The following is a 27920-nucleotide window of genomic DNA, read 5'->3' as shown; positions in this document are numbered from 1 at the left end:
CCTATGGATGAGGCAGATCCATACCCACCTTGACTGTCCACTGCAAATAATTATAATGTCTGAAGAGTTCTGGGAATTCCAGTCTGGGGGGAAAATATCAACCTTTCCCTTCTTTGCTTCTGATCTGGATATAAATATACGTATATCCAGAGCCCATGTGGCTAGCTCTGTGTAGTAAACTTTTTTATTTGGGTATTGTTTGATTGGGCTCAGGAATTTAACACAAATATATACAGCAATATCCTGCAGGTATTTCAGTTGATCACAGGAAGCCAATGCAAATATCTAAGTGTGTATTCTGAAACTATTTGTGGCAAACAATATGAAGGTTAATTGATGGAGCCACTTACTTTGGGGAGGAGGAGGAGAAAAATCTCCAGTTTCTTCTTGCTATACTGTTTCCTAAACCTGAATCTCTAGTTTCTCCTTGCTATGCTGTTTCCTGAACCTTGGCCATCTGATGAGAAGAGAAGACTCCCTGGAAAAGACCCTGATGTTGGGAAAGTGTGAAGGCAGGAGGAGAAGGGGACGTCAGAGGATGAGATGGTTGGACAGTGTCATCAAAACTACCAACATGAATTTGACCAAACTCCGGGAGGCAGTGGAAAACAGGAGGGCCTGGCATGCTCTGGTCATGAAGAGTCAGACACAACTAAACAACATGCTGCTTCCATCCTCAAGGGGTGCTGAGTGCCTCAGATTCTACAGCCACAGTGGGCATAGTGTCTGATGGCTGCATGCAAGACCCCAGTGCCCCTCCCATCACCCCAATTCTCCAGGCTCCTCCCAGCCCCTTACTGTGGGTGGCACTTTCCTCACATTTTAGGGACCCCTCCCATCTATTTTAGGCTTAGGAAGGACTTCTGGTCACTTCCACTTTTGTGTGTGTATGTGTGTGTGTGAGAACCTTCCAACCTAAAACAGGTTTGGAAGGAAGTGGATGTGGATGAATTTCTCCTAGAGGTGTGATGGCCTCTTTTAAGTTTAAAAAAAATAACCACCTAAAGAGAATAGACTATTGAGGCAGAAGCTGCAAGGAAAAAAAACCCTCAAAAAGCAAGATTAAAGGGTCTATGGAAGCATCTAGACAAGTAGAAGGGGCTTTGGAAATGGAAATGGAGGAAACCAGATGATGGTTGGGAAAGAAAAACGCCACATATAGAATCTGTGAATAGGAGTGGGGGGAGACAAAAGATATACGGTGAGATGTGACATTTGACTTCAAATATCTAGCCGTACCTTGGCTTCACAGACCTTTTGTGTAGGTGGAGACAAGAGATACCTGAGTTGGATGAGGAAAAAAATGAATTTTCTCTCTTTTGAGTGGTAATATCAGGAGACAATTAATTAAAGGAGATCTGGAAGGAAATTAATTTTGTAAGATGGGGAGAGATATGAGGCAACCAAATACTTCTGGAAACTCAAGAAAGGAAAGGAAAAGAAAAAAAAACTACTTATATATGTTTCTTAAACTTCTCTGTAATTTTTAAACAAAGATAGAAAAAATAACTATACAGATGAGACATATCTTGGAAGAGAAATAGTCTTGGGCACCATCATAAATTCTCTTTCTGATCGCTTTCAAACTGATATGACCTTTTCAGGTTCCCGTTCTTGTTTTAAGTTGAGCTGCAGTTATAGGTAGGAGACAGTTAGAAATCAGCATGCCTACGTAACAAATTAGGAAAAGCCTTTCTGTAATCCTCTTGGAGCCAACTTCTTTGATGTGCTTCCCCCGAAGCTAGATTGGATGACCTTGTTTTTTCAAGGTCTTATCATTGTCTGTACTCTGAAGAAGATGGATGGGATTTTTCTTCTCTACTCTTCTTGGGATAGGAAAGCCCTCCTAGATACTGTACAGCCTTCCTTAGGGCCATGTCACTTAAAGAAAACTCAAATATGTCATAAACATACTCAGCAAGGAGCTGCAACCAATCATATGAAGGTTAATTTTCCATGCCCTATACCCATGAATCTGTAAGGACCATACCTGGGAGGTCAATGTGCTCACTAGCCACACTCATGATAGCCATGCATTTAGTGTTAGAAAGAAAGACCATACCAGCATCGATGTATAGGGCTCCTCCATACCTTTCAGAAACCCCACTAGACCAGTATTCCCAAAAGGATGGTGAAGACCAACATGCATAACCTTTTTTTTAAAAAAAATGCTCAATGCACAGTTGTTTCAGAGGCTGGAAAAGTTAGGTTTTTACACTATAGCTCATAGACCTTCCAGCTACAAACCTAACTTTTCCAACCTTTGGTCACCAGTTGAAATGGCTAGTAGGTATATCAGGACAACAATTCTGAAGGGTCTGCAGTCTAACATCCTGTGTTTCTTTCTAAGCGCTAAAAGTTGCAGCGGGATACCTGGCGCGGTATAGTGGTTCTTGTGATCAATTAGAATTCAGAAGACTTGAGTTCAAATCCCTGCTTAGTCGCAAAAACTCATGGGTGTGTGTGTGGAATTGGTAAAACTATTTCCAAGTATCTCACTTACCATGAAAGCTTTATTAGGATTGCGATAAGTCATCTCCAATTTGATAACACATAACATACACAAATGTTACAGGAAAGGCTGCAGCTGGTTTAAAAGGAGAGGAGAAACAGTTCACTTTCTCAGTAGGGAATTTCTTTTGGGGGAAGACCCACAGGAGTCAGGGGGTGCTGTGTTGTCTCCACCCCTTGTGTAGCCCTGTTGATGTTTCTCAGTATACACTTGTGCAAGTAAGAATCCAGCAGAAAGACAGTGAAATTCTCAGAGGCCAAATTTATGCCATTCGTGACACTGAGCCCATCTCAGGAAGGAACAAATTAGTTCTAATTTTGTTTACGATAAGTAGCAGCAAAGGGGCAATGTTAATGGCAGTGCCGTCCTGACAGCTTCCTGCATTTTGGGGGCAGCATAAAGGCTTCTGCCCTCCGTCTCATTCTCCACAATTCACCCGCGGCATGCAATAAACCTTCAGAAAAGCACTCCCTGTCATATCTTATTGCTTAACACTAAACTGCTTGTTATAAATAAACATGCTCCTAATAATAGTTTGCTGTCTCTACATGACCTGACTTGCTGGAGCTGTTCAGGATTAGAAATGAGACTTTCAAATGAAGTGGAATTGCAGGGTAACAGAAATGTAACATGAAAAGGGCACAAAGTGGGTTGTGGTATGCTACGCAAGTTACTGCTTGCTGTAATGCCCATAGTTTTAATGGACTTCTTACAACAAGCATATGACATGCCCCACTTCAGTCTCACTACACATTCATCTGTCTGACAGGAAGACACATGACCAAGAGAGCGCTTTCTCTAAAATTACAAACTGCATTGACACTCAGTCACACCTCCACAGTAGAAGCAGTTGCAACTACTTTCACACTCACTGGGAGAGGAAAGGTGTCAATGTGCAATGGAATCACCATGACCTAAGAACTCTGAGCATGCGGAAGGCTGCCCCTGCTCTCCCTGGACTTCCCCCTCCACCACATGCAGTGCAAATGGAATCACCATAGCCTGGGCATGGACACCAGATAGCAAGTGGAAGGAGCTGCCCAGATGCAATCCAAGCGGACAAGAAAAGCAGTGCACGTATGAGGGCCACACAAATACTCACTGCAGGTGTGACAGGAAGCAGATTTGGGGCCTGTCCAGGCAGCTATATAGATCAATATATGGATTGCTGTTGGTATGGATTGGTTTGAACCAAATGATGGCGTGCACATACATGTTTCTATTTAGATCAATCCATCCTATCTCTTAAAGAGCATGCACCTTTCTGACACAGCGCTAGGGCATCCATTCTTTTTGGCAGGATCTAGTATGATCTAATTAGCTCAATGTGTAGCCTGTGTGGACAGAAATCTTGCACTCAAATGGAACTGAGGGTTGTGGCATTAAAAGGGGGGGGCAGAGAAAACCCACCTACCAGTTCTCTCTATCTCTTTTTAATATTTCCCCAAATGATGCAGCACAGTTCTAACACCATACCAGGTGGGTGTATTGCTCTTTCAATATGCCACTTACCGGGGGGTGGGGGAGGAAAGCACTGCAACTCACTGAATGACAGCTGTGAGAAAAGGCAGGAAGACCACCTATGTTGACTCCATGGTCTTTGCCCCCATAAAACAGTGCAGCCCCAGCAGAGCCCTGGCTGAGGAGGAGAAAGGCAGGAAAAGAGGGAGTTCTCTTCCTTCCATCTCCCCAACTTTCACCCCAACATTTTCTCCTTTGAAAAAGTACCACTTCCATGAACTTGCTTCACCATCACTGTCCTTTCCTGCTACAGTACCTCCTTACTCATGAGTAAGCTGAATAAATTTACTAGTGGTGTCATGATTCCATGTGGCCCCTGATCGTTTCACCAACCAAAGAGCTCATGCTACGTGCCCCTCAGCTGCCACCAGTTGACTTTATCAACAATACCTATTATTAATAATCGAGGTCCAGGCCATATGTCATTTCAAAAGAACCAAACAGAAATTGTTTATTGATATAGGTGTTGACAGAACAAGCAATGTTGTTAACTCTTAAACAAACGTTCTATTTTATCCACCCTCAACCACCACTCTCCCACCCAAACTCCAAAACTCTCTCAGCTCTTTAGCTAACACTCTAATTCTCCATCTCAAAACCCTCTCTATGTCTATCAACCCTCCTGCTGCTGCTGCTGCTGAGTCTCTTATACCTCATGACTCCACCCCTCCAGCACTCCCCATTGGCCTATGCCAGTGGTTCTTAACGTGGGCGATAATGCCCCCCAGGGGGCGATTTCATTTTTCAGGGGGGCGGTAGAACGAAAAGGGGCGGCGTGGGAGCGCTGGAGCAGAAGGGGGGCAGTAGGGGGGCGCTGGAGCAAGCCAAACCTGTGAAGATGGCTGCAGCCTTTTTACAATGTGCATTGATATATATTTTCCTCCAATCTTAATTCAATTTCAGAGTTTTCATCTTGAAATTTTTAGTTCCTGCATTACGGTTTGTTTTTATGCCCTTTTTATATTTCTTTTTGCATCTTAAAATTCGCTTGCAACTAAATCATTAAATGTTACTTTTGGGGGGCATTTCATTTTCTTGGAATTTTGATTTCAGGGGTCATTGGATTTAAGTGTCTTCAATAAATAAATAAATAAATAAATAAATAAATAAATAAATAAATAAGATATAATCACCGCGGGGAGGGGGGGCGATGATAACTTCCTCAATGGCTCAAGGGGGCGTTTCTTTCAAAAAGGTTAAGAACCACTGGCCTATGCAAATAGCATATGAATATTTATGGCCTGGGCAAACACCACAGTGAGTAAACTAGATACTGTACATTTACACGCACGTAAACCAGTGACTTGCGTAGAACCTTATCATGGGGAAAAGAATGTCAGTCAGTGTGAATGGAAGATTTCCTCAAGTGAAAAGTACAATAGATCGCATTGAAGATAAGAACCTTTTAAGGGCAAACCCTTGGGCTCCAAATTCCCTGTCTAGACACACCATAATCATCATCATCATAACCATCATCATCATGGTGACCATGGATCATCAAGTCCTGCCTTGCCAAGGAGGAACAGTGGGGAATCAAACTCCCAATCTCTGGCTCTCCAGCTGGAAACCTAAGCCACTGAGCTATCCAGCATACACAATTGCTAAGTTAGCACAGGTCATGCTTGAAAGATCTTTCACACCTTCTTCTTTAGTGTTGTCTGTAAAGCCACCTACCTAGCAATTATATTGTGTACTCTTTGGGATTCCCAAGGTTTTTTAAAAATAAAGTGGGGACAATAAGATATGTTTTTGTTGCTATTACTATTATGAGTAGCTACGTGACAGACTACTGCAGTGTTGCTGGTTGCTCTGTTATGTACCAAGACCTTCCTCCTCCCTCCTACAGCTTTGTGCAACTGTGAAAGTTCTTTGTTAGTTATACACTTCCTTATCACATAGTGTACACACTTTGCGACAAGCTTTGATTTGCTCATAATGTAGGACACAGCTACAGAGAGAGAGAGAGAGGGAGAGGAAGGGAGATTGTTACAGGTACTGTGTGCTTTGAGGGTGAGAGGATCATGACAATGTTTTTTTTACCTACCTTTCAGTAGCTGAAAGGTAGGTAGAAAAAAAACACGAATCAAAATACAATGATATGTGTGAATGTCTTGTAATGGCAATTTTCTATAAACCAAAAATAATTCTGAAGAAAATCAGTCTGAAAAATATCAACCAAAGAACAAGAACTGTTTCTTACTTAAGAAAAGTTTGCTGGGGCTGGGGGTAGGAGGTGGGGGAAGCAATGCATAGCCTGCATAATTAAATTGTAAACCATCCAGAGAGTGCCTTAAGCACTAAGGGGTAGTATATAAGCGGAACACTTTCCACACTTTAGAACAAAGTTAGGACAGCAGATCTCACATAAATACAGGTATAATTCCTTCCATCAACATGAGGAGTGTGCTTAATGATATTAATATTAATGATATTAAAACTAAACTTTGAAATTTTGAACACTATTGAGTAATTTGAATTCCTAGATAAGAACTAATCACAATTGTGTTACTGTCAGCTTGTTGGGTCCGAGTTCACAATAACATACTTAAGGCTATACGGTACCTAAAACAATACGGTCAGAAATTTTGCAAAAAAAGTTCAAAACGTTCACTAACCTCTTACAGAAAGCAACAGTCCATTGTTTTAGAGACATCATACATAATGCAGAGAGGAATCCTGTCCAAGCCACTGGCAATGGTGCGGCTAAAAAATATTGTAAATAAATAAAGAAAGAAATAAAGAAATAAATACCAGCTTCTGTGAGAATGCACTGTCTGAACCAACTTACACTGACCCTTATGGGGCTTTCAAGGTAAACGATACTGGGCACTCTCTAAGTAACACTTTATAGAAAAAGCTAGGAAAATTCTTAATAATGAAATTATTTTGTACCAGATTCCAATTGCTATTAAACAGCTTAATAATAATAAATTGCTGGGGTTAGATGGGTCCTTAGTGAATTTTACAAATATTTAAAAAGTGCACTAGCTCCTAAATTGGTGAGCTTATTTAATAATGTACATAAAGGGGGGCAGATCCCACATTCATGACTACTCATATTATATTAGTTCCAAAAGGAGATAAAGGGTGCCAGAAGATAAATTCCTACATAGATAAATTGATATCTATTTTAACAGTCAGAACTGACATTTATAACATCCTGTGTAAAAATATTCAAAGAAAAGGGAACTTTTTAAAAGGTAGTTTGGTGATTATATTTTACTCTGCTGAAATTAAATCAAATAGATACTAATTATTTCAAGTTGTGTTGGAGACAATGTCAGAAAGCTGTTACAGTGGACCCTTGACTTACAGACGGCTTGACTTACAGACTTTTTGAGTTACAGACTTCTCTGGCCGCAAAATTTAGGTTTGACTTGCAGCCTGAGAATTGACTTACAGACCAGAAAAAAACCAAAATGGAACAAAAACGGCCTGTTACGGGATTAATCGGTTTTCAATGCACTGTAGGTCAGTGGAGACTTGACCTACAGACTTTTTGACTTGAGAACCGCCTTCCAATACTGATTAAGTTCTCAAGACCCCACTGTACTTATTTTCACATGTAGTGGGAATGCGAGAAATTATGACAATTGATCTTTAAGAAAATAAATGAAATAAGTAACAAAGTTAGAGGTATGTTCTAAAAAAGTGCTTTTATCAACTTGATAACATGCAATATAATTGAACAACTAAAGAACTATTTCCAATTTATTAACAGTTGTGTGATAAGTTGTAGCCAGGAATAGGAAAACAATGTACAGTATATTTTTCAATAAAATAAATGGTATGTAGAGAATATAGCTATTTGAGATAGAGCTTTTAATGACAAGGCGACATGTAAAATAAAAGTTAAGAATGGATTGATAAGTAAGAATGTATTTATAGGTTTATGAGGAGATTTTACTGAATTTGTATAAATCAAGGGAAAGGGACATACACCTTCAGAAGAGCGGTAGGAGAATGGATGTAACTCTCAAACTGGTCAAGTAGGGAAACACAATTTATATAGACATTTTTGTCACAGGTTATTAGTTTTCATGTTTGTATGATTTTGTTTAATAACTTCTTCCAAAAAGAATATTTTTTTCCATCTCTGTTGCTTTCCTTCATCTGAAAGAAGTAAGCAGGCACAATCAACCAGTGAAATAGTCACCCCACTAGTATTTTCTTACATTTTTAGTGTGAACAAGAATAAAAATGAAAATGAGAGAATAATTTTATAAAGCTCAGAATCAATTTTAATAATAATAATAATAATAATAATAATAATAATAATAATAATAATAATAATAATAATAATAATAATAATAATAATAATAATAATAATAATAATAATAGTTGTTGTTGTTGTTGTTGTTGTTGTTGTTGTTGTTGTTGTTGTTGTTGTTGTCATTGTAAGTATATACACAGTATACCCATACAACAAAATTCATAAATCTGGATGTATTAAAAATTATGTGCATCAAATTGATTTTCCCAGGATTGTCTAGGTAGCTAGAAGTGATTTGCCATTCCCTTTTTCTTGGGGCACTCTGGAACTGTGCAGCTTCCCCAAGGCCACACAGGCCGGCTCTTCTTTCAGAAGGCACAGTGGGGAATTGAATTCCTAATCTCTGGTACTGCAGCCAAATACCTAAACCAAGGAGTTAGACGGATTTATTAAAAAGATGCACAAAATATTTTTTAAAATTTTTTTCGTACAAGTCAGAATCTCAGTCCAGTCCAATATGGCAAATTCTTAGTGCCACCATGGTTAATCCATAGTCACATTCTACCAGGCCTTGCACTCCTCCATGATTGCCTCAGATGTGTTGGGCACTTGCTGGCATGCACCCATGAATTCTTCCAGCCCTTTTTGGAATGTCTCAAAAGGAAGAACATTTCCTTTGATTTAGATATGAAGGTTGATTTTGCGATCAGAAGTGTGGGTGATGCTGTAACTGCAGAATTCTACCTTAGGGTCTTTCTTAATCATGTACAGAAGGGAGTTGGTAAAGGTGTGCTCATTATGAAGTGCAAATGTGACATCACTCTTATCTGATACTTAACGTCATACCAAAGCTTGTGGGTGGGTGGTGCTTGCTCGCTATTATCATCACTCTGAAATATTGGAGAAATAAAAGGAAACCAAACCACCTCAAAGTTGTGCATGTTTCTTTTTTCAATATAGTCTGTAGAATTTACTGCTTCTTCATGGATTGCTGCCTTGTCATAGTGAAGGGGCTTGAGTAACTCAGAGAAGCTATGGGCTATGCCGTCCAGGGACACCCAAGATGGACAGGTCATAGTGGAGAGTTCCGACTAAAGGCAATCCATCTGGAGTAGGAACTGGCAATGCCACTCCAGTATCTTTGCCAAGAAAACCCCATGACCAGAAACAAACGGCTAAAAGATATGAGGCTGGAAGATGGGCCCCTCAGGTCGGAAGGCATCCAACATGCTCCTGAGGAAGAGCGGAGGACAAGTACAAGTATGAGTAGCCCTCATAGTCAACAAAAGAGTGGGAAAAGCTGTACTGGGATACAATCTAAAAAATGATAGGATGATTTCAATACGAATCCAAGGCAGACCTTTCATCATCAAAGTAATCCAAGTTTATGCACCAACCACCAATGTGGATGAAGCTGAAATTGACCAATTTTATGAAGATTTACAACACCTTCTAGAACTGGCACCAAAGAAAGATGTTCTTCTCATTCTAGGGGACTGGAATGCTAAAGTAGGAAATCAAGAGATAAAAGGAACAATAGGGAAGTTTGGCCTTGGAGCTCAAAATGAAGCAGGGCAAAGGCTAATCAAGATTTGTCAAGAGAACAAGCTGGTCATCACAAACGCTCATTTCCAACAACACAAGAGGCGACTCTACACATGGACATCACCAGATGGGCAATACTGAAATCAGATTGGTTATGTTCTCTGCAGCCAAAGATGGAGAAGCTCTATACAGTCAGCAAAAACAAGACCTGGAGCTGATTATGGCTCTGATCATCAGCTTCTTACAGCAAAATTCAAGCTTAAACTGAAGAAAGTAGGAAAAAAACCACTGGGCTAATCAGGTATAATCTAAACCAAATCCCTTATGAATGCACAGTGGAAGTGAAAAACAGATTTAAGGAACTAGATTTGGTGGACAGAGAGCCTAAAGAACTATGGATGGAGGCTTGTAACATTGTACAGGAGACAGCAAAAAAAAAATCTCAAAGAAAAGGAAATGCAAGAAAGCAAAGAACTCCAAGAAGTACAAGCTGGATTTCGAAGGAGGAAAGGAACTAGGGACCAAATTGCTAACATGTACTGGATTATGGAGAAAGCCAGAGAGTTCCAGAAAAAACATCTACTTCTGCTTCATTGACTACGCAAAAGCCTTTGACTGTGTGGACCACAGCAAACTATGGCAAGTCCTTAAAGAAATTGGAGTGCCTGACAACCTTATCTATCTCCTGAGAAATCAATATGTGGGACAGGAAGCAACAATTAGAACTGGATCTGGAACAACTGATTGTTTCAAAATTGGGAAAGGAGTACGACAAGGCTGTATAACGTCTCCCTGCTTATTTAAATTATATGCAGAATACATCATGTGAAAGGCTGGACTGGAGGAATCCCAAAATGGAATTAAGATTGCTGGAAGAAATATCAACAACCTCAGATATGCAGATGACACCACTCTGATGGCAGAAAGTGAGGAGGAATTAAAGAACCTTGTAATGAGGGTGAAAGAGGAGAGTGCAAAAAACGGCCTGAAATTCAACATCAAAAAAACTAAGATCATGGCCAGTGTCCCATCACCTCCTGGGAAACTGAAGGGGAAGATATGGAGGCAGTGACAGATTTTACTTTCTTGGGCTCCATGATCACTGCAGATGGTGACAGCAGCCACGAAATTAAAAGACACCTGCTTCTTGGGAGGAAAGCAAGTTAGTTGGTGGGAAAGTCAGTGGGTGTATAACATTGTGGTTAGAGCATCTTTGATATGCAGGTTGTTTATTGAAGCTTCTGCTGCATAGGAACCTGGAATGTAAGAATGTGAGAACCTCTGTATTTTATCTTAGAGGTTTCTGTCTGGTTTCTGGTCCTGTAATTTCTTTTTTCTAGGATAGCCACTTTCAAATCGTCCATGGAATGTCCCAGTAAATTAAAATGATATGAGACAGGCTTATGTGTGTTGCCATTCCTGATGTCTGATTTATATTCATTAATTCATTTTTTAGAGGTTATCCAGTTTTATACACCAACTGACTTTCCCATAAACCAACCATAGTCTCTGTACTGTACTTGATATCTATATTTTAATGCCATGTATAAATATTTGCCATGTTGAATCTTTTTCTCTTATGTCTGGTGAAGTGGACTTGCCCATGAAAGCTCACATTACAAATATAAAAGTTAGTCATTAAGGTGCCACCATGTTTTTGTCTTTTTAAAAACTTTTTATTTCTATTTTGCTCTTATCTATAATGCTTGCACAGACTAACATAGCTATCCCGTCTGCAAATTCAGTATTATATCGCATATGTTTTTCCAAGCTTCAGTACTTATTTTTTTTCTCCCAAATCCTCTTGATCTTCTGCTTCCAATAATAACGATATATTATAAATTTTACTTACTGTCCCTTTCATTGTCTTATTTTCACCTAGGCTTTCCTTTTGTAAAACGATTTCTTCATGTTTTGTGAGTTCCCTACAGCTACCATTTGTTTTTATCTATCTCTTTGTCCATTGCTTTAGTTGTATAAGATTAAACTATGATATTTTATCCATTCCTAACACTTCCTTTATTTGTTCTTTATTCCCCCATTTTTAAATCAATCTACTATCCTAATAACATGTTTCTTCCTTAATGAATCCTACCTTTCAAATTTCCTGTGAATTTCTCCAAATATACCCCTGGTTATAGCAGAGAAATTGATATTTTTCTATACCTATTCCACATTAAAAGCATATTTTCAAAGAAGGGATTTTCAGCATTTTTTACTATATTCTTCTTATATTGTATTTTTTAAAAATTCAACATATCCAGGCATCTGCTGACAGTCTAGCACTGAATGTTGTATCTGAAATGCTATCAGAATGAGATCTGTTCTTTGTGGATCTTCTTGAACAGATGAAAAGATAGAAACCAAACATTGGGTATTTTGTCAAAAACCTCAGTTAAGCTGATGATCATATATACAGTATATCCATATTTATAACTGCAATCTGATTTTCCAAAATCGAGGTGTAATAATTCTCATTTTATTAAATAGCAGTAACAGATGGAGAATACAGTATTTTTCCAAAGCTTTTTCCTACTTGCAACCACCTTTAAGGGTCAAATTGGATATATACATGAACAGGCATTTGCATTTAACATGCAGGTGTTTTAAAAACACAACCAACTGTGGAAGACTTCTTTCTCAGGATCACAGAATATGCTGAAAACTGTTCCTGTGAAGACAGCCTTAACCCTGGGGAGAGATTTTAAAGGCTCCCCCAAATGTCACTACTAGCTTAAGAGAGAATGGAAGCTTCTCAGAAGACATTAATCCCCATGTCTGTTTTGATCCTAAGAATGATCAGTGACTCTCTTTGAATAAAGCATTTTTACTTCTGTATTTAAAGCAAAGTGTGCTGCTTATATACTGCCCCATAGGGCTTAACTTCTTCATGGATTGCTGCCTTGTCGTGGCGAAGGGGCTTGAGTAACTCAGAGAAACTATGGGCTATGCCGTGCAGGGACACCCAAGACGGACAGGACATAGCGGAGAGTTCCGACTAAACGCAATCCACCTGGAGTAGGAAATGGCAAGCCACTCCAGTATCTTTGCCAAGAACGCCCCATGATCAGAAACAAAAGGCTAAAAGATATGACGCTGGAAGATGGGCCCCTCAGGTCGGAAGGCGTCCAACATGCTACTGAGGAAGAGCGGAGGACAAGTACAAGTAGCTCCAGAGCTAATGAAGTGGTTGGGCCAAAGCCGAAAGGACGCTCAGCTGTGGACGTGCCTGGAAGTGAAAGGAAAATCCAATGCTGCAAAGAAAAATACTGCATAGGAACCTGGAATGTAAGATCTATGAACATTGGGAAGCTGGAGGTGGTCAAACAGGAGATGGCAAGAATAAACATCGACATCCTGGGCATCAGTGAACTAAAATGGACAGGAATGGGCGAATTCAGCTCAGATGATTATCATATCTACTATTGTGGACAAGAATCCCGTAGAAGGAATGGAGTAGCCATCATAGTCAACAAAAGAGTGGGAAAAGCTGTAATGGGATACAATCTCAAAAATGATAGAATGATGTCAATACGAATCCAAGGCAGACCATTCAACATCACAATAATCCAAATTTATGCACCAACCAGCATTGCTGAGGAGACTGAAATTGAACAATTCTATGAAGATTTACAACACCTTCTAGAACTGACACCAAAGAAAGATGTTCTTCTCATTCTAGGGGACTGGAATGCTAAAGTAGGGAGCCAAGAGATAAAAGGAACAACAGGGAAGTTTGGCCTTGGAGTTCAGAACGAAGCAGGACAAAGGCTAATAGAGTTTTGTCAAGAGAATAAGCTGGTAATCACAAACACTCTTTTCCAACAACACAAGAGGCGACTCTATACATGGAAATCACCAGATGGGCAATATCGAAATCAGATTGATTATATTCTCTGCAGCCAAAGATGGAGAAGCTCTATACAGTCAGCAAAAACAAGACCTGGAGCTGACTGCGGTTCTGATCATCAGCTTCTCATAGCAAAATTCAAGCTTAGACTGAAGAGATTAGGAAAAACCACTGGGCCACTCAGGTATAATCTAAACCAAATCCCTTATGAATACACAGTGGAAGTAAAGAACAGATTTAAGGAACTAGATTTGGTGGACAGAGTGCCTGAAGAACTTTGGATAGAGGCTCGTAACATTGTCCAGGAGGCAGCAACGAAAACCATCCCAAAGAAAAGGAAATGCAAGAAAGCAAAGTGGCTGTCCAACGAGGCCTTAGAAATAGCAGAGAGGAGAAGGGAAGCAAAATGCAAGGGAGATAGGGAAAGTTACAGAAACTTGAATTCAGACTTCCAAAGAATAGCAAGGAGAGACAAGAGGGCCTTCTTAAATGAACAATGCAAAGAAATAGAGGAAGATAACAGAAAAGGAAAGACCAGAGATCTGTTCAGGAAAATTGGACATATTAGAGGAACATTTTGCGCAAAGATGAACATGATAAAAGACAAAAATGGGAGGGACCGAACAGAAGCAGAAGACGTCAAGAAGAGGTGGCAAGAATACACGGAGGAATTATATCAGAAAGATGTGGATATCCCGGACAACCCAGACAATGTAGTTGCTGACCTTGAGCCAGACATCCTGGAGAGCGAAGTCAAGTGGGCCTTAGAAAGCCTGGCTAACAACAAGGCCAGTGGAGGTGATGGCATTCCAGTTGAACTATTTAAAATCTTGAAAGATGATGCTGTTAAGGTGCTACACTCAATATGCCAGCAAGTTTGGAAAACTCAACAGTGGCCAGAGGATTGGAAAAGATCAGTCTACATCCCAATCCCAAAGAAAGGCAGTGCCAAAGAATGCTCCAACTACCGTACAATTGCACTCATTTCACACGCTAGCAAGGTTATGCTCAAAATCCTCCAAGGTAGGCTTCAGCAGTATGTGGACCGAGAACTCCCAGAAGTACAAGCTGGATTCCGAAGAGGCAGAGGAACTCGAGACCAAATTGCTAACTTGCGCTGGATTATGGAGAAAGCCAGAGAGTTCCAGAAAAATATCTACTTCTGCTTCATTGACTATGCGAAAGCCTTTGACTGTGTGGACCACAGCAAACTATGGCAAGTTCTTAAAGAAATGGGAGTGCCTGACCACTTTATCTGTCTCCTGAGAAACCTATATGTGGGACAGGAAGCAACAGTTAGAACTGGTCATGGAACAACTGAGTGGTTCAAAATTGGGAAAGGAGTACGGCAAGGCTGTATATTGTCCCCCAGCTTATTTAACTTATATGCAGAATACATCATGCGGAAGGCTGGACTGGAAGAAACCCAAGCCGGAATTAAGATTGCCGGAAGAAATATCAACAACCTCCGATATGCAGATGATACCACTCTGATGGCAGAAAGTGAGGAGGAATTAAAGAACCTTGTAATGAGAGTGAAAGAGGAGAGTGCAAAAAACGGTCTGAAACTCAACATCAAAAAAACTAAGATCATGGCCACTGGTCCCATCACCTCCTGGGAAATAGAAGGGGAAGATATGGAGGCAGTGTCAAATTTTATCTTCCTGGGCTCCATGATCACTGCAGATGGAGACAGCAGCCCTGAAATTAAAAGGCGCCTTCTTCTTGGGAGGAAAGCGATGACAAATCTGGACAGCATCTTGAAAAGCAGAGACATCACCTTGCCAACAAAAGTCAGAATAGTCAAAGCTATGGTTTTTCCTGTCGTGATGTATGGAAGTGAGAGCTGGACCATAAAGAAAGCAGACCGCCGAAGAATTGATGCCTTTGAATTGTGGTGCTGGAGGAGGCTCTTGAGAATCCCCTGGACTGCAAGGAGAACAAACCTATCAGTTCTAAAGGAAATCAACCCTGAGTGCTCACTGGAAGGACAGATCCTGAAGCTGAGGCTCCAGTACTTTGGCCATCTAATGAGAAGAAAAGACTCCCTGGAAAAGACCCTGATGTTGGGAAAGTGTGATGGCAAGAGGAGAAGGGGACGACCGAGGATGAGATGGCTGGACAGTGTCTGCGAAGCAACCAACATGAACCTGACACAACTCCGGGAGGCAGTAGAAGACAGGAGGGCCTGGCGTGCTCTGGTCCATGGGGTCACGAAGAGTCGGACACGACTAAACGACTAAACACACACACATAGGGCTTAAAGTACTCTCTGGACAGTTTACAATTTAATTTACCAAGCCACACGCTGCTTCCCCCACCCCATGAGCTGAGTACTCAATTTATGGACCTCAGAAGGATGGAAGGCTGAGTCAATCCTAAGCCAGCTACCTGAGTCTGTTGGAACTGAACTTGGGTCATGAGGAGAGGCTTGACTGTGGTACTGCATCTTAACATCTGCACCATGAAATTAATGGGCACTGCACAGGGGGCAGGGAGAAGAAAGACCAAAGCACTATATTCATTTTGCTTTCCTGCTAGGCCCTTTCTCTTGTATCTGATTTTTTTTCTTTTAAAGAAAATGCAGGCTTACACTGAAATGTGGTCACAGCCCTCTAACAAAACCTCTATCCATCAACCAATGGCAAAAGAAAGTCAGAGTTAATTTGCTGGGACAGTTAAGGTTTTTTGACCTATTTTCCCCACTAAGAGGAGCTCATCATTGGTTTCATTTATTAAAATGCATATAAATTAAATATGGCTATTATTAAATATAATTACAATTAAATACAGTATAGATTCAATTAAATGGAATATGGGTATAGGTACAGATACAAAGCATCCACCTCTTCCTGAACATGTCTTCCCAATTTATTGCACTACATTTCCCATTATCCCCAGCCTAAATTTAAGCTAAGTTGGAGTCTAGCACATCCGGAGTGCAACAGTTTGCGTATATGCATCAACACACAGCAGCAAGAATGCAACATTGAGAGATGTCCCTTCACAACTCTTCATGCAGTAGACTATTTCAAATATATATATTTTAAGGGATATTTCTATGTGAAAAACACAATGCTTAATGATGTTTAAATGTTTAAGATGTCTTTTTATTTCAAAAGCAATCCAACAGGGACACTCGACATGCGTGATAGGTTTGAAAAACTGTATGGACCATTCAAGTCTGGAATTTCAAATCTTAGTTTACTATTGTTTTCCCCCACCCTCCACTGTTTTTAAAGTCTGAAATGTACACTGTAGATCTCTTGATATTCTCTCTTAAGGAGCAGGGTCTTTTCATGCTAATTTATTTAGCGGATCTTCTATTCTATGCACCATAATACCCAATTATGCACAAAAAAGCCAAAGCTGAGATCAAATGAAGAACACTTTCATTCAATTTTTTTCAGAAGTTGAAAACTCTGGTCTTCATTTCTGCAGCAGAATTCTGTTTTTTGTTAGTACTTGATGAGTGAAGCATAGAAAACACGTCTGTAGCTGTGTCTGAAATGTAAATGGCTCTGGGCACATGTTATATTTACTATGAAGAGGATCTAGGTAACAGCCTCCTGATTCAGAGTGTTCTCTACAAATGTATACTACATCTATAGCAATATATCAGATGGGCTCCCCCAAAGTGCCTGGCGGACACACTGAGCAATAGAATTGGGGGGGAAAATGCCACGTAATAGTGCAACACACCCTATGCAATTCCAGGGTCTATTACAGTTGTTGTCTGAAGCAGAGACATTGACAGACCAGGGATAATACAGTACCGAATTACCTTACAGGAATGTTGTATGGTTGATAGAAATAAGAGTCACGAAGTGCTTTGAACTCTGTGTAACATTATGCTACTGTTGCCCACGCCTTTTACATTGTGACAATATTCCTAAGGCAAATACATTCCAATGTTCCTAAATCCAATAAATTGTTAAATGTCAGTGGATTAACATCCATGGAGATTTGTAATCCAGTGTGATCACATTGGGTCAGATGAGGTCAGCAGTTGCTCAAGAAATGCAAAATTACTGGTTTATTGCCTCTCAGGCTTATTTTTTAATTTATCTATGGGGCAAAATCTATTTTGGGGTGCATGCATTCTGACAGACACTCACAGTTTTGTCTCAAAAAAGCTAGACTCACTTGCTTTACATTACCTTGTGGAACACGGTTACCATGAGAGAGGAGTAACAGTGAGCAAATAGCTTCTGTGGAGTCTAGCTGCCAATGCTGTCGAAACTGAGGACCCTGAGACCTGAATTTTCAAGATGTTTATGTTATATGGTAGCAAAATAATAAGCAAATGTCAATTGTCTATATGAGAAATTTGGCAGCAGCTACTACTAATGGTAAAATAGGTCACAATTAAATGAAGCACATTTTGCATGTCCATTTAACAATGCCCTGTACCATTTTTAATGAAATTATACAACTGGTGGTAAGGAATAATTTAAGTGACTTTGTGCTGCTTTCTTCCTGGACCTTTAAAAGGTAGTTCCAGGTAGTCATCCTAGAGAAAGACTCAGTCTTTGAAACACTACTACACCTTACTTCAATCTGTCCGTCACATGTGACTTGAGAGTGTCAAGTTTATGAACTAGCATTCTAGATAGAGAGTCACACTAGAACTCAGGAGACTTTGGTTCATATCGCAGCTTGACCATACAAACTCACTGAGGTGTATCTATGACAAAATAGCTTCTTAAACACTCTGCATACCTCAAAACCCCTACTGGGGTCACCAGAAGCAACTTGACAGCACACAATGCAACATAACATGCTAGAAGTCAGGAACAAGCATGACAAAGTCCTTTACCATTGGTTTCTGATGTCTCCAAAGATGAGAATTACCAATGAAATGACATATAGTGATTTAGTAATAAAGTCAGAATTCATAGGTCAAAACACCAGCAATTTCTGATTAGCAGAGAAAACAATATCAATATTGCCTGCCATTGCTTCAAACTTTTCTGTTCTCCTGGTGTTTGGCTGCAGTCCTCATGATAGGTAAGGAAGGAATCAGATTTTCGCATCAAAACTATTTTGCTGTGAAGAATCTTAATTGGCGTTAGGCAATTAAGAGCCGTCAGATTGGCAAAAGACTCAGAATTTGTTGGAATTTAAAACTACAAAAAAGCTGTTTTGTTGATTTTAAAATGAAGGGCTTCTCTCTGGTGCTGAGAAATTAAGCTTCTGGAAAATCTTCAGCTTGTAGACTTACACTGCTCTTTGCTTTTTTTTCCTGTGGATGGGTAACCTTAGATATCTCTAGACAGAGACCCACATGCTAAGCACTCTGCTACAATTCGCCAGCAAACAGTTCTGACGGTCAGCTGATCTTAACAAAGTGGGCATTATGTATGGACTGCTGTTCCTTGTGGGGGTGTGTGCATGCATAAACTTAGACATATAAATATCACACACATATGGATAAATATAGCTGCCTCCATAACTGGACTGTCTTTGGGGGCATAGCTATAGAGACTGTCATGTTGAGCATATTAATTAGTTGATTCATTGATTGATTCAATTTATATACTGCCCTATTAGTGCAAGCTATTTATTTATTTATTTATTTATTTATTTATTTATTTATTTTATTTTATTTCTATCCCGCCTATCTGATCATATTAGACCACTCTAGGCGGCTTACAGTAAAAACAACAATGTGATTTTAAGACTTTACAGCAGAAACGTAAATAAATAAAAAAATAAAGAACAGAATAAGAAAAAGATCGTCAAGGGTTTTCTGTTGGGAAGGGCCGCCTATACATCAATGTTTTTAGTTGTTTCTTAAAAACGCCCAGCGAGGGAGCCGCGCGAATCTCAGGGGGCAAGTTGTTCCAAAGGCGAGGAGCCACCGCCGAGAAGGCCCGGTTTCTGGTCTTTTCCTTTCGGGCCTCTCTCGGCGTAAGGCTCCTCAGCCTTATCTCCTGGCTCGCGCGAGTGACACGGGTAGATCTAGGTGGGAGAAGGCGTTCCGCCAAGTATCGAGGTCCTAAACCGTTTAGGGCTTTGTAAGTAAGCGTTAACACTTTGAAATCAATGCGGAATCGGATGGGCAGCCAATGCAATGCGGCCAGAGTGGGGGAGATATGTTGGTATCTTCTCAGCCCACTGAGTAGTCTGGCCGCCGCATTCTGCACCACCTGTAGTTTCTGCAGCAATCTCAAAGGTAGCCCCACGTAGAGCGCATTACAGTGGTCTAATCTCGAGACTACAAGCGCATGCACCAGAGTGGTGAGAGACCCCACATCAAGGTAGGGCCGCAGCTGGGCTATCCGCCTGAGATGGAAAAAAGCGGAACGGACCACGGACGCCACCTGGGTCTCCATGGTGAGCACCGGGTCAAGATGGACACCCAAGCTACGGACCCCATCCCTGGCGGGCAGGGTCACCCCCCCAAAAATGAGGGAGTTTCCCATGTCCCCAGGTGTGGGGGCGCCCACCCTCAGTACCTCCGTCTTGTCCGGGTTCAGCCTCAGCCCGTTCTCCTGCATCCATTCCTGTACAGCCTCCAGGCAACGCCGAAGGGACAGAACGGCATCTCCTGCAGTTGGAAAAAAGGAGATGTAGAGCTGTGTGTCATCCGCATATTGATGGCACTGCGCTCCACACCTCCTGATGACCCCTCCCAGCGGCCTCATGTAGATGTTAAACAGCATTGGGGAGATTATCGACCCCTGTGGGACCCCACAATTAAGGCACCACGGGGCCGAAACATTCTCCCCAAGCTGTACTCTCTGGGGACGGTCCTCCAAGAAGGAACGGAGCCAAGCAAAAGCCCGGCCACCTATCCCCAACTCGGCGAGCCTCCCCAGGAGGATACCGTGGTCAATGGTATCAAAGGCCGCTGAGATATCGAGGAGGACCAACTGAGACACTTTGCCCGTCGGCCTCCCTCAATAAGTCATCACACAGGGCGACCAATGCCGTTTCTGTCCCATGGCGCGGCCTGAAGCCCGACTGGAATGGATCCAGGGCATCTGTTTCATCCAGGAACGCCTGGAGCTGATCGGCCACCACCCTCTCGACTACCTTGCTTAAGAAAGAAACATTGGCAACGGGCCTATAGTTGCCAATTTCGTCCGCCGCCAAACTGGGTTTCTTTCTTATGGGCCTAATGAGTGTTTCCTTGAGGGCAGAGGGAAATCTACCCTCAAGGAAAGACCCATTAATTATTACAGTAGCCCATTCCGTTGTTGAGGGCCTGGCTGCCTTGATTAGCCAGGCCGGGCAGGGGTCCAAAGAGGAGGTGGTGGCACGACAGCGATCAAGCGTCCTGGCCACAGTGTCGGGCGATACGGGCTGAAAAGAGTCAAAAGACACCGGGCAAGACGGAGCGCTGGACATCTCAACTCGACTCACTGTATTCAAAAAAGGAGCGAGATCCCGGCGGATGGCCTCCACTTTGGATTTTAAAAATGCTGCAAATTGGTCCGGGGTAAGACTAGGGGGAGGCCTATCTCCCGGGCCAATTCCGGATAGGTCACATACTATACGGAATAATTCCGCCTGCTGGTTAGATGCCTCACTTATCCGGTTAGCGAGGTAAATTTTACTGGCAGCCTTTACCTTAGACTGGTAAAGGTTAGTTGCGACCTTAACAGCTATACGATTGAAAACCGTCCGGTCCTTTCTCCATTTGCGCTCCAGCCGTCTCCTGACCCGCTTCGACACCCGAAGATCCTGGTTAAACCAGGGCGCCGGGCGATCTCTGCGGCGGAGAGGGCGTTTAGGTGCGATCGTGTCAACAGCACTAGCCGCGGCGGTGAGCCAGCCGTCAACCAGGGCCTCGACAGGAGCACCAGCCAGGTCAGCCGTAACCCCTCTCATGGCATCCTGGAATCCAATCGGATCCAGTAGCCTTCGAGGGCGGACCATGACAATAGATCCCTGCTCCCTGCGAGGGCCATCTTGAGGAAGCATTTTATTAGGTGGTGATTCGCCCATGACAAGGGGACCGACTCAAGGTCAGTCACCATCGGTCCGCTCTCACTCCCATTGGTGGAAAAAACCAAATCTAATGTATGGCCGCCCACGTGCGTAGGGCCGTTGACATGTTGGGACATGTTCAAGAAGGCCATGGTCTCCAAGAACTCAAGAGCTGGTCCAGCGGGCTCTGCCCCCGCATGCACGTTGAAGTCCCCCAAGACCAATGATCTCGGGGAGCCCAGCAGTGCCGCGGAGACAAAGTCCACCAGCTCCGGTAGGGAAGTGGCTGGGTCGCGGGGAGCACGGTAACCCAGCAAGATCCCAATGCCGTCCCTGGCCCCGATCCACACGTGGAGAGCCTCAAGACCTGGTTTTACCACCGAGGAGCACCTAATTACTTCCAGGTTGGATTTATAAACGATGGCAACTCCCCCCCCCCCGACCCTCTAGTCTGCCCTGGTGTTGGACAGCATAACCGGGCGGGCAGATGAGAGCTAGAGGGGGACCCCCCTCTCCGCCAATCCATGTTTCGGTTATGCAGGCCAGGTCTGCATCTTCCTCCAGAATAAGATCATAAATTAGCTGGGTTTTGTTAGATACAGACCTGGTGTTCAACAACACCAGGCGTAGAGTAGAGGGTTGGCTGGTCTGACTACCTCGGCACTGGAGGTTGGTCTCCATCTCAGAACAAGGAACAGCCTTTAAACATCTGTCCCTTGTTCTTCTAACACGAGTAGGGAAGGAGCCAACGCCATATCGCCCTCTACCCGTGATGACAGAGATGTTTTGTGGCCCCCCGCTGGGAGGGCGGGCCCTCCAATCCATGACGAGAAGGAAAAATAGAAAGAAGAATAAAAAAGAACTAATAACTTAATATAATTAAAGAGGAAAAAAAAAAGAATTATACAATACAACAATAAACTCAATACATCAATAAAACATGTAAACAACAGTATCAAACTTAATAATAATTAAGATAAATAATCAAAAATAATCAACAATAAAGACAAAAAGACCAAGATGGCGCTGGGGTAGGACGGCTAGCGTTTTCTCACTAGCGTTTTCTCTCGCCGCGTTTTCTCTCGCCGCCCCAGCCTGCCTCTTGGGTCTTTTTCCTTCTTTTTTTTTTTTCTATTTTCTCTCTATTTCTTGCTCCTCTTCTTCTTCTTTTTTTTTTTTGTATCTTCTACCCCCAAAGATCATCTGTCCCCCCTGCCTCCCCGTCTGCTAGGGGCTTTAGAATTGGAGCCTCCCGACGATTTAGAACCTTACCGGGAGAGCTGTGCTGTTTGGGGCGGCATCCGGTCCGTCCCTGGGAAGCGAGACGGCGGTGGCTGGAGACTCGGAGCGGTTGCGGGCTCGAGGCTTGGAGCCACGGAAGATCACCGCCGGTTTGTCGCTGGGAGGACCGGGAGCCGGGAGCCGGGAGCCCGTCGCTTTGCCAGCCGCTGATCAGACTCGGGGCCGAGCAAGGTGGACGAGGGCCGGCCGAGACTGAGCTCTGGGCGTGGGGACTGTCCTGGATGGAGAGTCCTGTCTGGCCCTGCTCGGCCCTGGGCTCGACTTCGCTGGAGTCTCTTGTCGGAGGATTGGTCGACTGGCGACTGGAGGCCGGCGGGATTCCAGACGGAGGGAAGGTGAAGGGGGATCAGAGCCGGTCAGAGCCAGGAGATCGCAGCGGTTTGCTGGGCGCCAAGGGGGACTTTGGGACCGCCAGGACGCTGGAGTTCCGGCAAGCCGGCGCCATGTTGGCGGTTCTCCCCTGTATTTTCGACCTCCCTGCCTGTTGTCCTTCTTCGAAAAAAGGATTATTCCAAACTGCCTCTCAAAAGCCGGGAACAACAAGGACTAAGCTTTTAACATTTCGGCCTCCGGTGCTCCTGTTCAGCCTTAAAAGCAATTCCACCGCGGGCAAAAAACTAATAATTAAGAACTGTACGACCTACCCCATAATTAAGAACTATAAATCAGCCCCATTATTGAGACCAGCGACAGGGCAACAGGGTGGTAGACTGAAATTCTTGAACACTTGTGGGGGTTAATTATTTAGTTTTTGTGATTAATATTTTTATTATTTTATTTTATTTTGTTATTATTGGTCAGTTTACACAAAATCAAAACTCATTAACTCTCAATACCCCACAATAACAAAAAAAATGATTAGAAAATAATACAGCAATACAACAGATGATAATTAATGTTCTGCCTTAGGAATATTGTCATAATAAATATGAATAACCCTACAAAAATCTTTAACAGATTTTTATAAGGTTTTTGCATTCTTCTGGTTTCTTCTAGTTCCCATTACTGGGTTTAATAATACAAATCTGTTATTTAAATGGGCTTTAAATTAATCAGGAATGTTATTTGCATTGTATTTTGATGCTATGATTCATTTAAGTTTTTTTCAACTTTACTATAATTTTTCATATTAACAAGTTGTGTTCAGTATCACAATCTGCTCCTCGTCTTCTTTTGGCAGAGAAAATACAGTTTCTCAATTTTTTACTTCTAATTACATAGTCTATTTGATTTCTATAGTAGTCATTTGGTGATGGCCATGTGTACAGTTATCTTATCAGTTGCCTCAAGCATGTACTTACAATATAGATGGATGGATTCACAGAATTCTACAAGTCATTCTCCTGCTTCACTTTTGATTCTCCAACATTTGGTGCTGCTTTCTCTCATACTTCTGTGTGATTATCAGTGTTGTTCTGATGTGTGATCTATTTCTCCCTGGATGCTTGCACAAAAGCTTTCCATTTTTTATCTTCAGCATCTGTAGTTAGAACATAAACTCTAATGATGATTATGTTGATAGGCTTTCTAAAAATTTACATATTTTGATCAGAACTTCCACTTTGGTCCCTAACTGCCTCGTGCTACACCTTGCCTCAGTATTAGAATCATATCATTTATTCTAATTTTGTCATTTTTAAAGTAAAACCTTTTTTAACTGCTTGACTGAAAATATTGTATTCCAGTCTGCTTTAGTTCACTCACACTAAGTAACATACCTTTCCTGGGCAAAGTGATCGAGAGTGTGCTGGCCAATCAGCTGCAGCCATACCTGGAGGAGCAGGATTGCCTTGACCCATTCCAGTCTGGATTCAGGCTGCGATGGGGTACTGAGATGAAATTGGTCATGCTGCAGGATGATCTTTTAAGGGAGGCTGATAGGGGCTGATCCACTCTGTTGGTACTCCTAGATCTCTCAGCGGCTTTTGAAACCGTCAATCAGTGTCCTCCTGGATAGACTCTCTGGGGCTGGGATCGGGGGTTTAGCATTGAGCTGGCACCAATCCTTTCTCAAAGACTGTGTCCAGAGAGTTCAGTTAGGGGAAGAGGTGTTGGCACCTTGAACCCTTCGGTGTAGGATTCTTCAGGGATTGGCACTGTGGCATCTGCCCAGATCATAAATATTAATGTTGTATCTGCATAGACCAATGGGAGTGTTGGAAAAGCGGAGTCATGAGATATAAGAGACCCAGCAGGAGGAGGGGGAGTTAGGGAGACTGAGAGTTTAGAGAGAGTTGAAGAGTTTTGGGAGTTTGGGCGGGAGAGTGGTGGTTGAGAGTGGATGAAGGAGGATGTTAACAACATTGCTTGAACTATCAACATCTGTAGCAATAAACAATTTCTATTTGGTTCTTTTAAAATGACATATGGTCTGGACCTCGATCATTAATAGTAGATAATGTTGATGTAATCAACTGGTGGCAGATGAAAGACACGTAGCATGAGCTCTTAGTTTGGTGAAATAAGCAGGGGCCACGTGGGGATCGTGACAAATTGGTGGCACAGCGCTGGGATATGAAACAATCCATTAAAAAGATTGAATTTGCTTGAGTTGAAGGTATTCCTAGCTAGAAGGGGTTAGGAACTGTGGTAAGAAGTAGTTACCCATTAGAGTCTTGGTGAAGACTTAGTTTCAAGGCTTCTGAACCCAGATCTGGGGAATCCTAAGATAAGGAAAATACTTACTCAAGAGAAACCATTTTTTAACCTCAGGATTTACAAGACCTAGTGGCTAGCTCAAAATCTGGAGCTCTGAAGGTGAAGAGCACTGGCGGATAGAGTGGAAGCCTAGGTCAGGATAGACCTGAGGTGATAAGAAAAGCTAAGCAGAAAGTTCTAAGAATACAGTGGACGTATGTTCTCTCTTGCTAAGCTATGGGGCTGATCCTACACTGTTGAATTGCCATGATAAAAGTACAATTGATTTGGCTCCAACAACTCAGTTAAAAGAGTGATTGGCATACGGTCACTCATTGCTACAGGCTGCAAGGGAATTGGGTATTGCTCAGGTGAAAATGCACCTTTCCCTTAAGATTGTAAACTTCAAGCATCCCTAAACTCATGAAACTGCTTTGCATTGTGCTGCTGCATCTCCATATCCCAAAAGAAAGCAAGTCCGTGAGCTGCTTCTTTAAAAAAAGGAGCCAACATTAATAAAAAGACAAAAGATATCTGAACACCACTTCACTTTGCTTGCAGGAGGCAGTAATGTATTTGTGATTGAGTGCCCTCCGCAGCGTGGTGCTGATGTTCATGTGGAGGACAGGGGGGGTGGGTGGAGCTTGTTCCTTTGCACAAGGCTTGTTCTTATGGGCTCTGTGAGGGGGCTGAACTACTCGTTGGACGTGGTGCAGATGTCAATGCGGCTGATTTGTGGAAGTTTACCCCTTTACATGAAGTTGCTCCATTAACAAACTTCAAGAAGGCTCGACAGGCAGCTGCAAAAGCACTAAAAATCCTGCAAAACGAGCCCCTGCCTGAGAAACCAGATGACAAAAATCTTAATAAATCTGAAATAAGCCAAATGTTTGAGATGCCAGTTAAAAGGAACTTGCTGGTGAAAGTGGTCCCCCTCACATAAAGAGCTTTGTGACTAAAGTACATGTGGGCGCATTTATGGGTGAGGAAGAGAGAATGTGGCCTGGACCTTGATCATTAATAGTAGATAATGTTGATGTAATCAACTGGTGGCAGCTGAAAGATACGTAGTGTGAGCTCTTAGTTTGGTGAAACAAGCAGGGGTAGTATGGGGATTTTGACAGGAACTATCCCCTATTTCTTTCTTTCTTTCTTTCTTTGTTTATTTATTTATACCCCGCCCATCTAGACCGAAGTCTAGTTAATATTTATGTTAAGCCATTGGGGGACCTCATCAGGAGTTCTGGAGTAAGGTGTCATGAGTATGCTGATGACACACAACTCTATCTCTCCGTTACCACCTCTGCAGTGGATGCCATCTGGACGTTGGAGCATTGCCTGGTTGCAGTACTGGAATGGACCAGGGCTAGGAGGCTCAAACTGAATCTGGACAAAATAGAGATTTTGCTCCTGGGGGATGCTCCAATAGGTTAGAGGGGATGGTCTGTAGGCTGGATGGTACTCCCCTCCAGTTTAGAGAAGAAGTGCATAATTTGGGCATTCTTCTGGACCCGGCTCTCTCTTGGGAGTCCCAGATTGCAGCTGTGTCCAGATCAGCCTTCAACCAGCTTAGGCTAATTGCCCAACTTTGCCCCTACCTAGATGAACACTCCCTCAGGACTTTGGTGCAGGCCCTGGATCAACTACTGCAATGCCCTCTACACGGGGCTTCTCTTGAAACTGATTCAGAGACTTCAGTGCATCCAGAATGCGGCAGCCAGACTGGTGGTTGGTCCAAGTAAATTTGACCACATCACTCCAGCTCTGACTCACCTCCACTGGTTGCCCATGGTGTCCCAGATCAGATTCAACGTTTTGACATTCACACAGAAAGCCCTGCATAGTTTGGGCCCATGTTACTTGTTGAAGCATCTCTCCTTAATGTTGTCTGCCCAACCCCTGGGTGGCCACCCCGAGGGAGGCTCATAAATCCTCTCTAAGAGGTAGGACCTTCTTTGTGGTGGCTCCAAACGTATGGAACCAGTTTCCAGAGGAGCTCCACCTAGCCCCCTCCCTGTGGACTTTTAGGAAGTGATTAAAGACATTGCTTTTCAGGGAGACTTGCCACACCAACCCCAGTTTAGCACTTTCCTCCCCGTCTTCCCCCCTCTTTCCTCCCCTCTTTTCCCCCATCCACTTTGACATTAGTTGGTGCCATCTGGTTTTTTTCTTTTTCTTTTTGGTTTTCTTCTTCTTTTTAAAGGGTTTTTGTTATCAGTTTTAATATTTCTATATTCATTTGTGTTTTCTATTTTAGGAGCTTGTAACCCACCCAGAGTAGTGCTGCGACACTAATGGGAGTGGGATACAAACTGAATAAACAAATACAAATAAATAAATACTGTAATGTTTAAATATTCCATTTCTTGCTTTATGATTTCCAGTTTATCTTGATTTATATT

At 42.4% G+C, this 27920-nt stretch overlaps 1 protein-coding gene across 12 annotated transcripts in view; it reads right to left on the bottom strand.

Annotated features, from left to right (window-relative positions):
- The window catches only part of LOC110085445 (histone H2A), a 113165-nt gene that overhangs the window by 81982 nt on the left and 3263 nt on the right, over positions 1-27920 (bottom strand). For 3 of the 12 annotated variants that reach the window (XR_013543484.1, XR_013543486.1, XM_072994497.2), the window contains exons 1-3: positions 24183-24311; positions 17802-17899; positions 6649-6736 (exon numbers count right to left, since the gene is read on the bottom strand). Coding sequence is in view for 4 of the 12 variants with exons in the window: in XM_072994497.2 (XP_072850598.2) it covers positions 6649-6689 (41 nt within the window). In the remaining 8 variants the exon portion in view is untranslated. Of the gene's footprint in view, positions 1-6648; positions 6737-7973; positions 8068-17801; positions 17900-24182; positions 24362-27920 lie in introns of those variants that run through there. The other 9 variants (XR_013543487.1, XM_072994494.2, XR_013543488.1 and 6 more) reach the window with 8 other exon arrangements.

The sequence above is a fragment of the Pogona vitticeps genome, chromosome 3 (assembly GCF_051106095.1).
Source record: "Pogona vitticeps strain Pit_001003342236 chromosome 3, PviZW2.1, whole genome shotgun sequence".
NCBI lineage: Eukaryota > Metazoa > Chordata > Lepidosauria > Squamata > Agamidae > Pogona > Pogona vitticeps.
The sequence above is the reverse complement of the archived record's forward strand: the minus strand, read 5'-3'. Positions and strand labels throughout refer to the sequence as shown.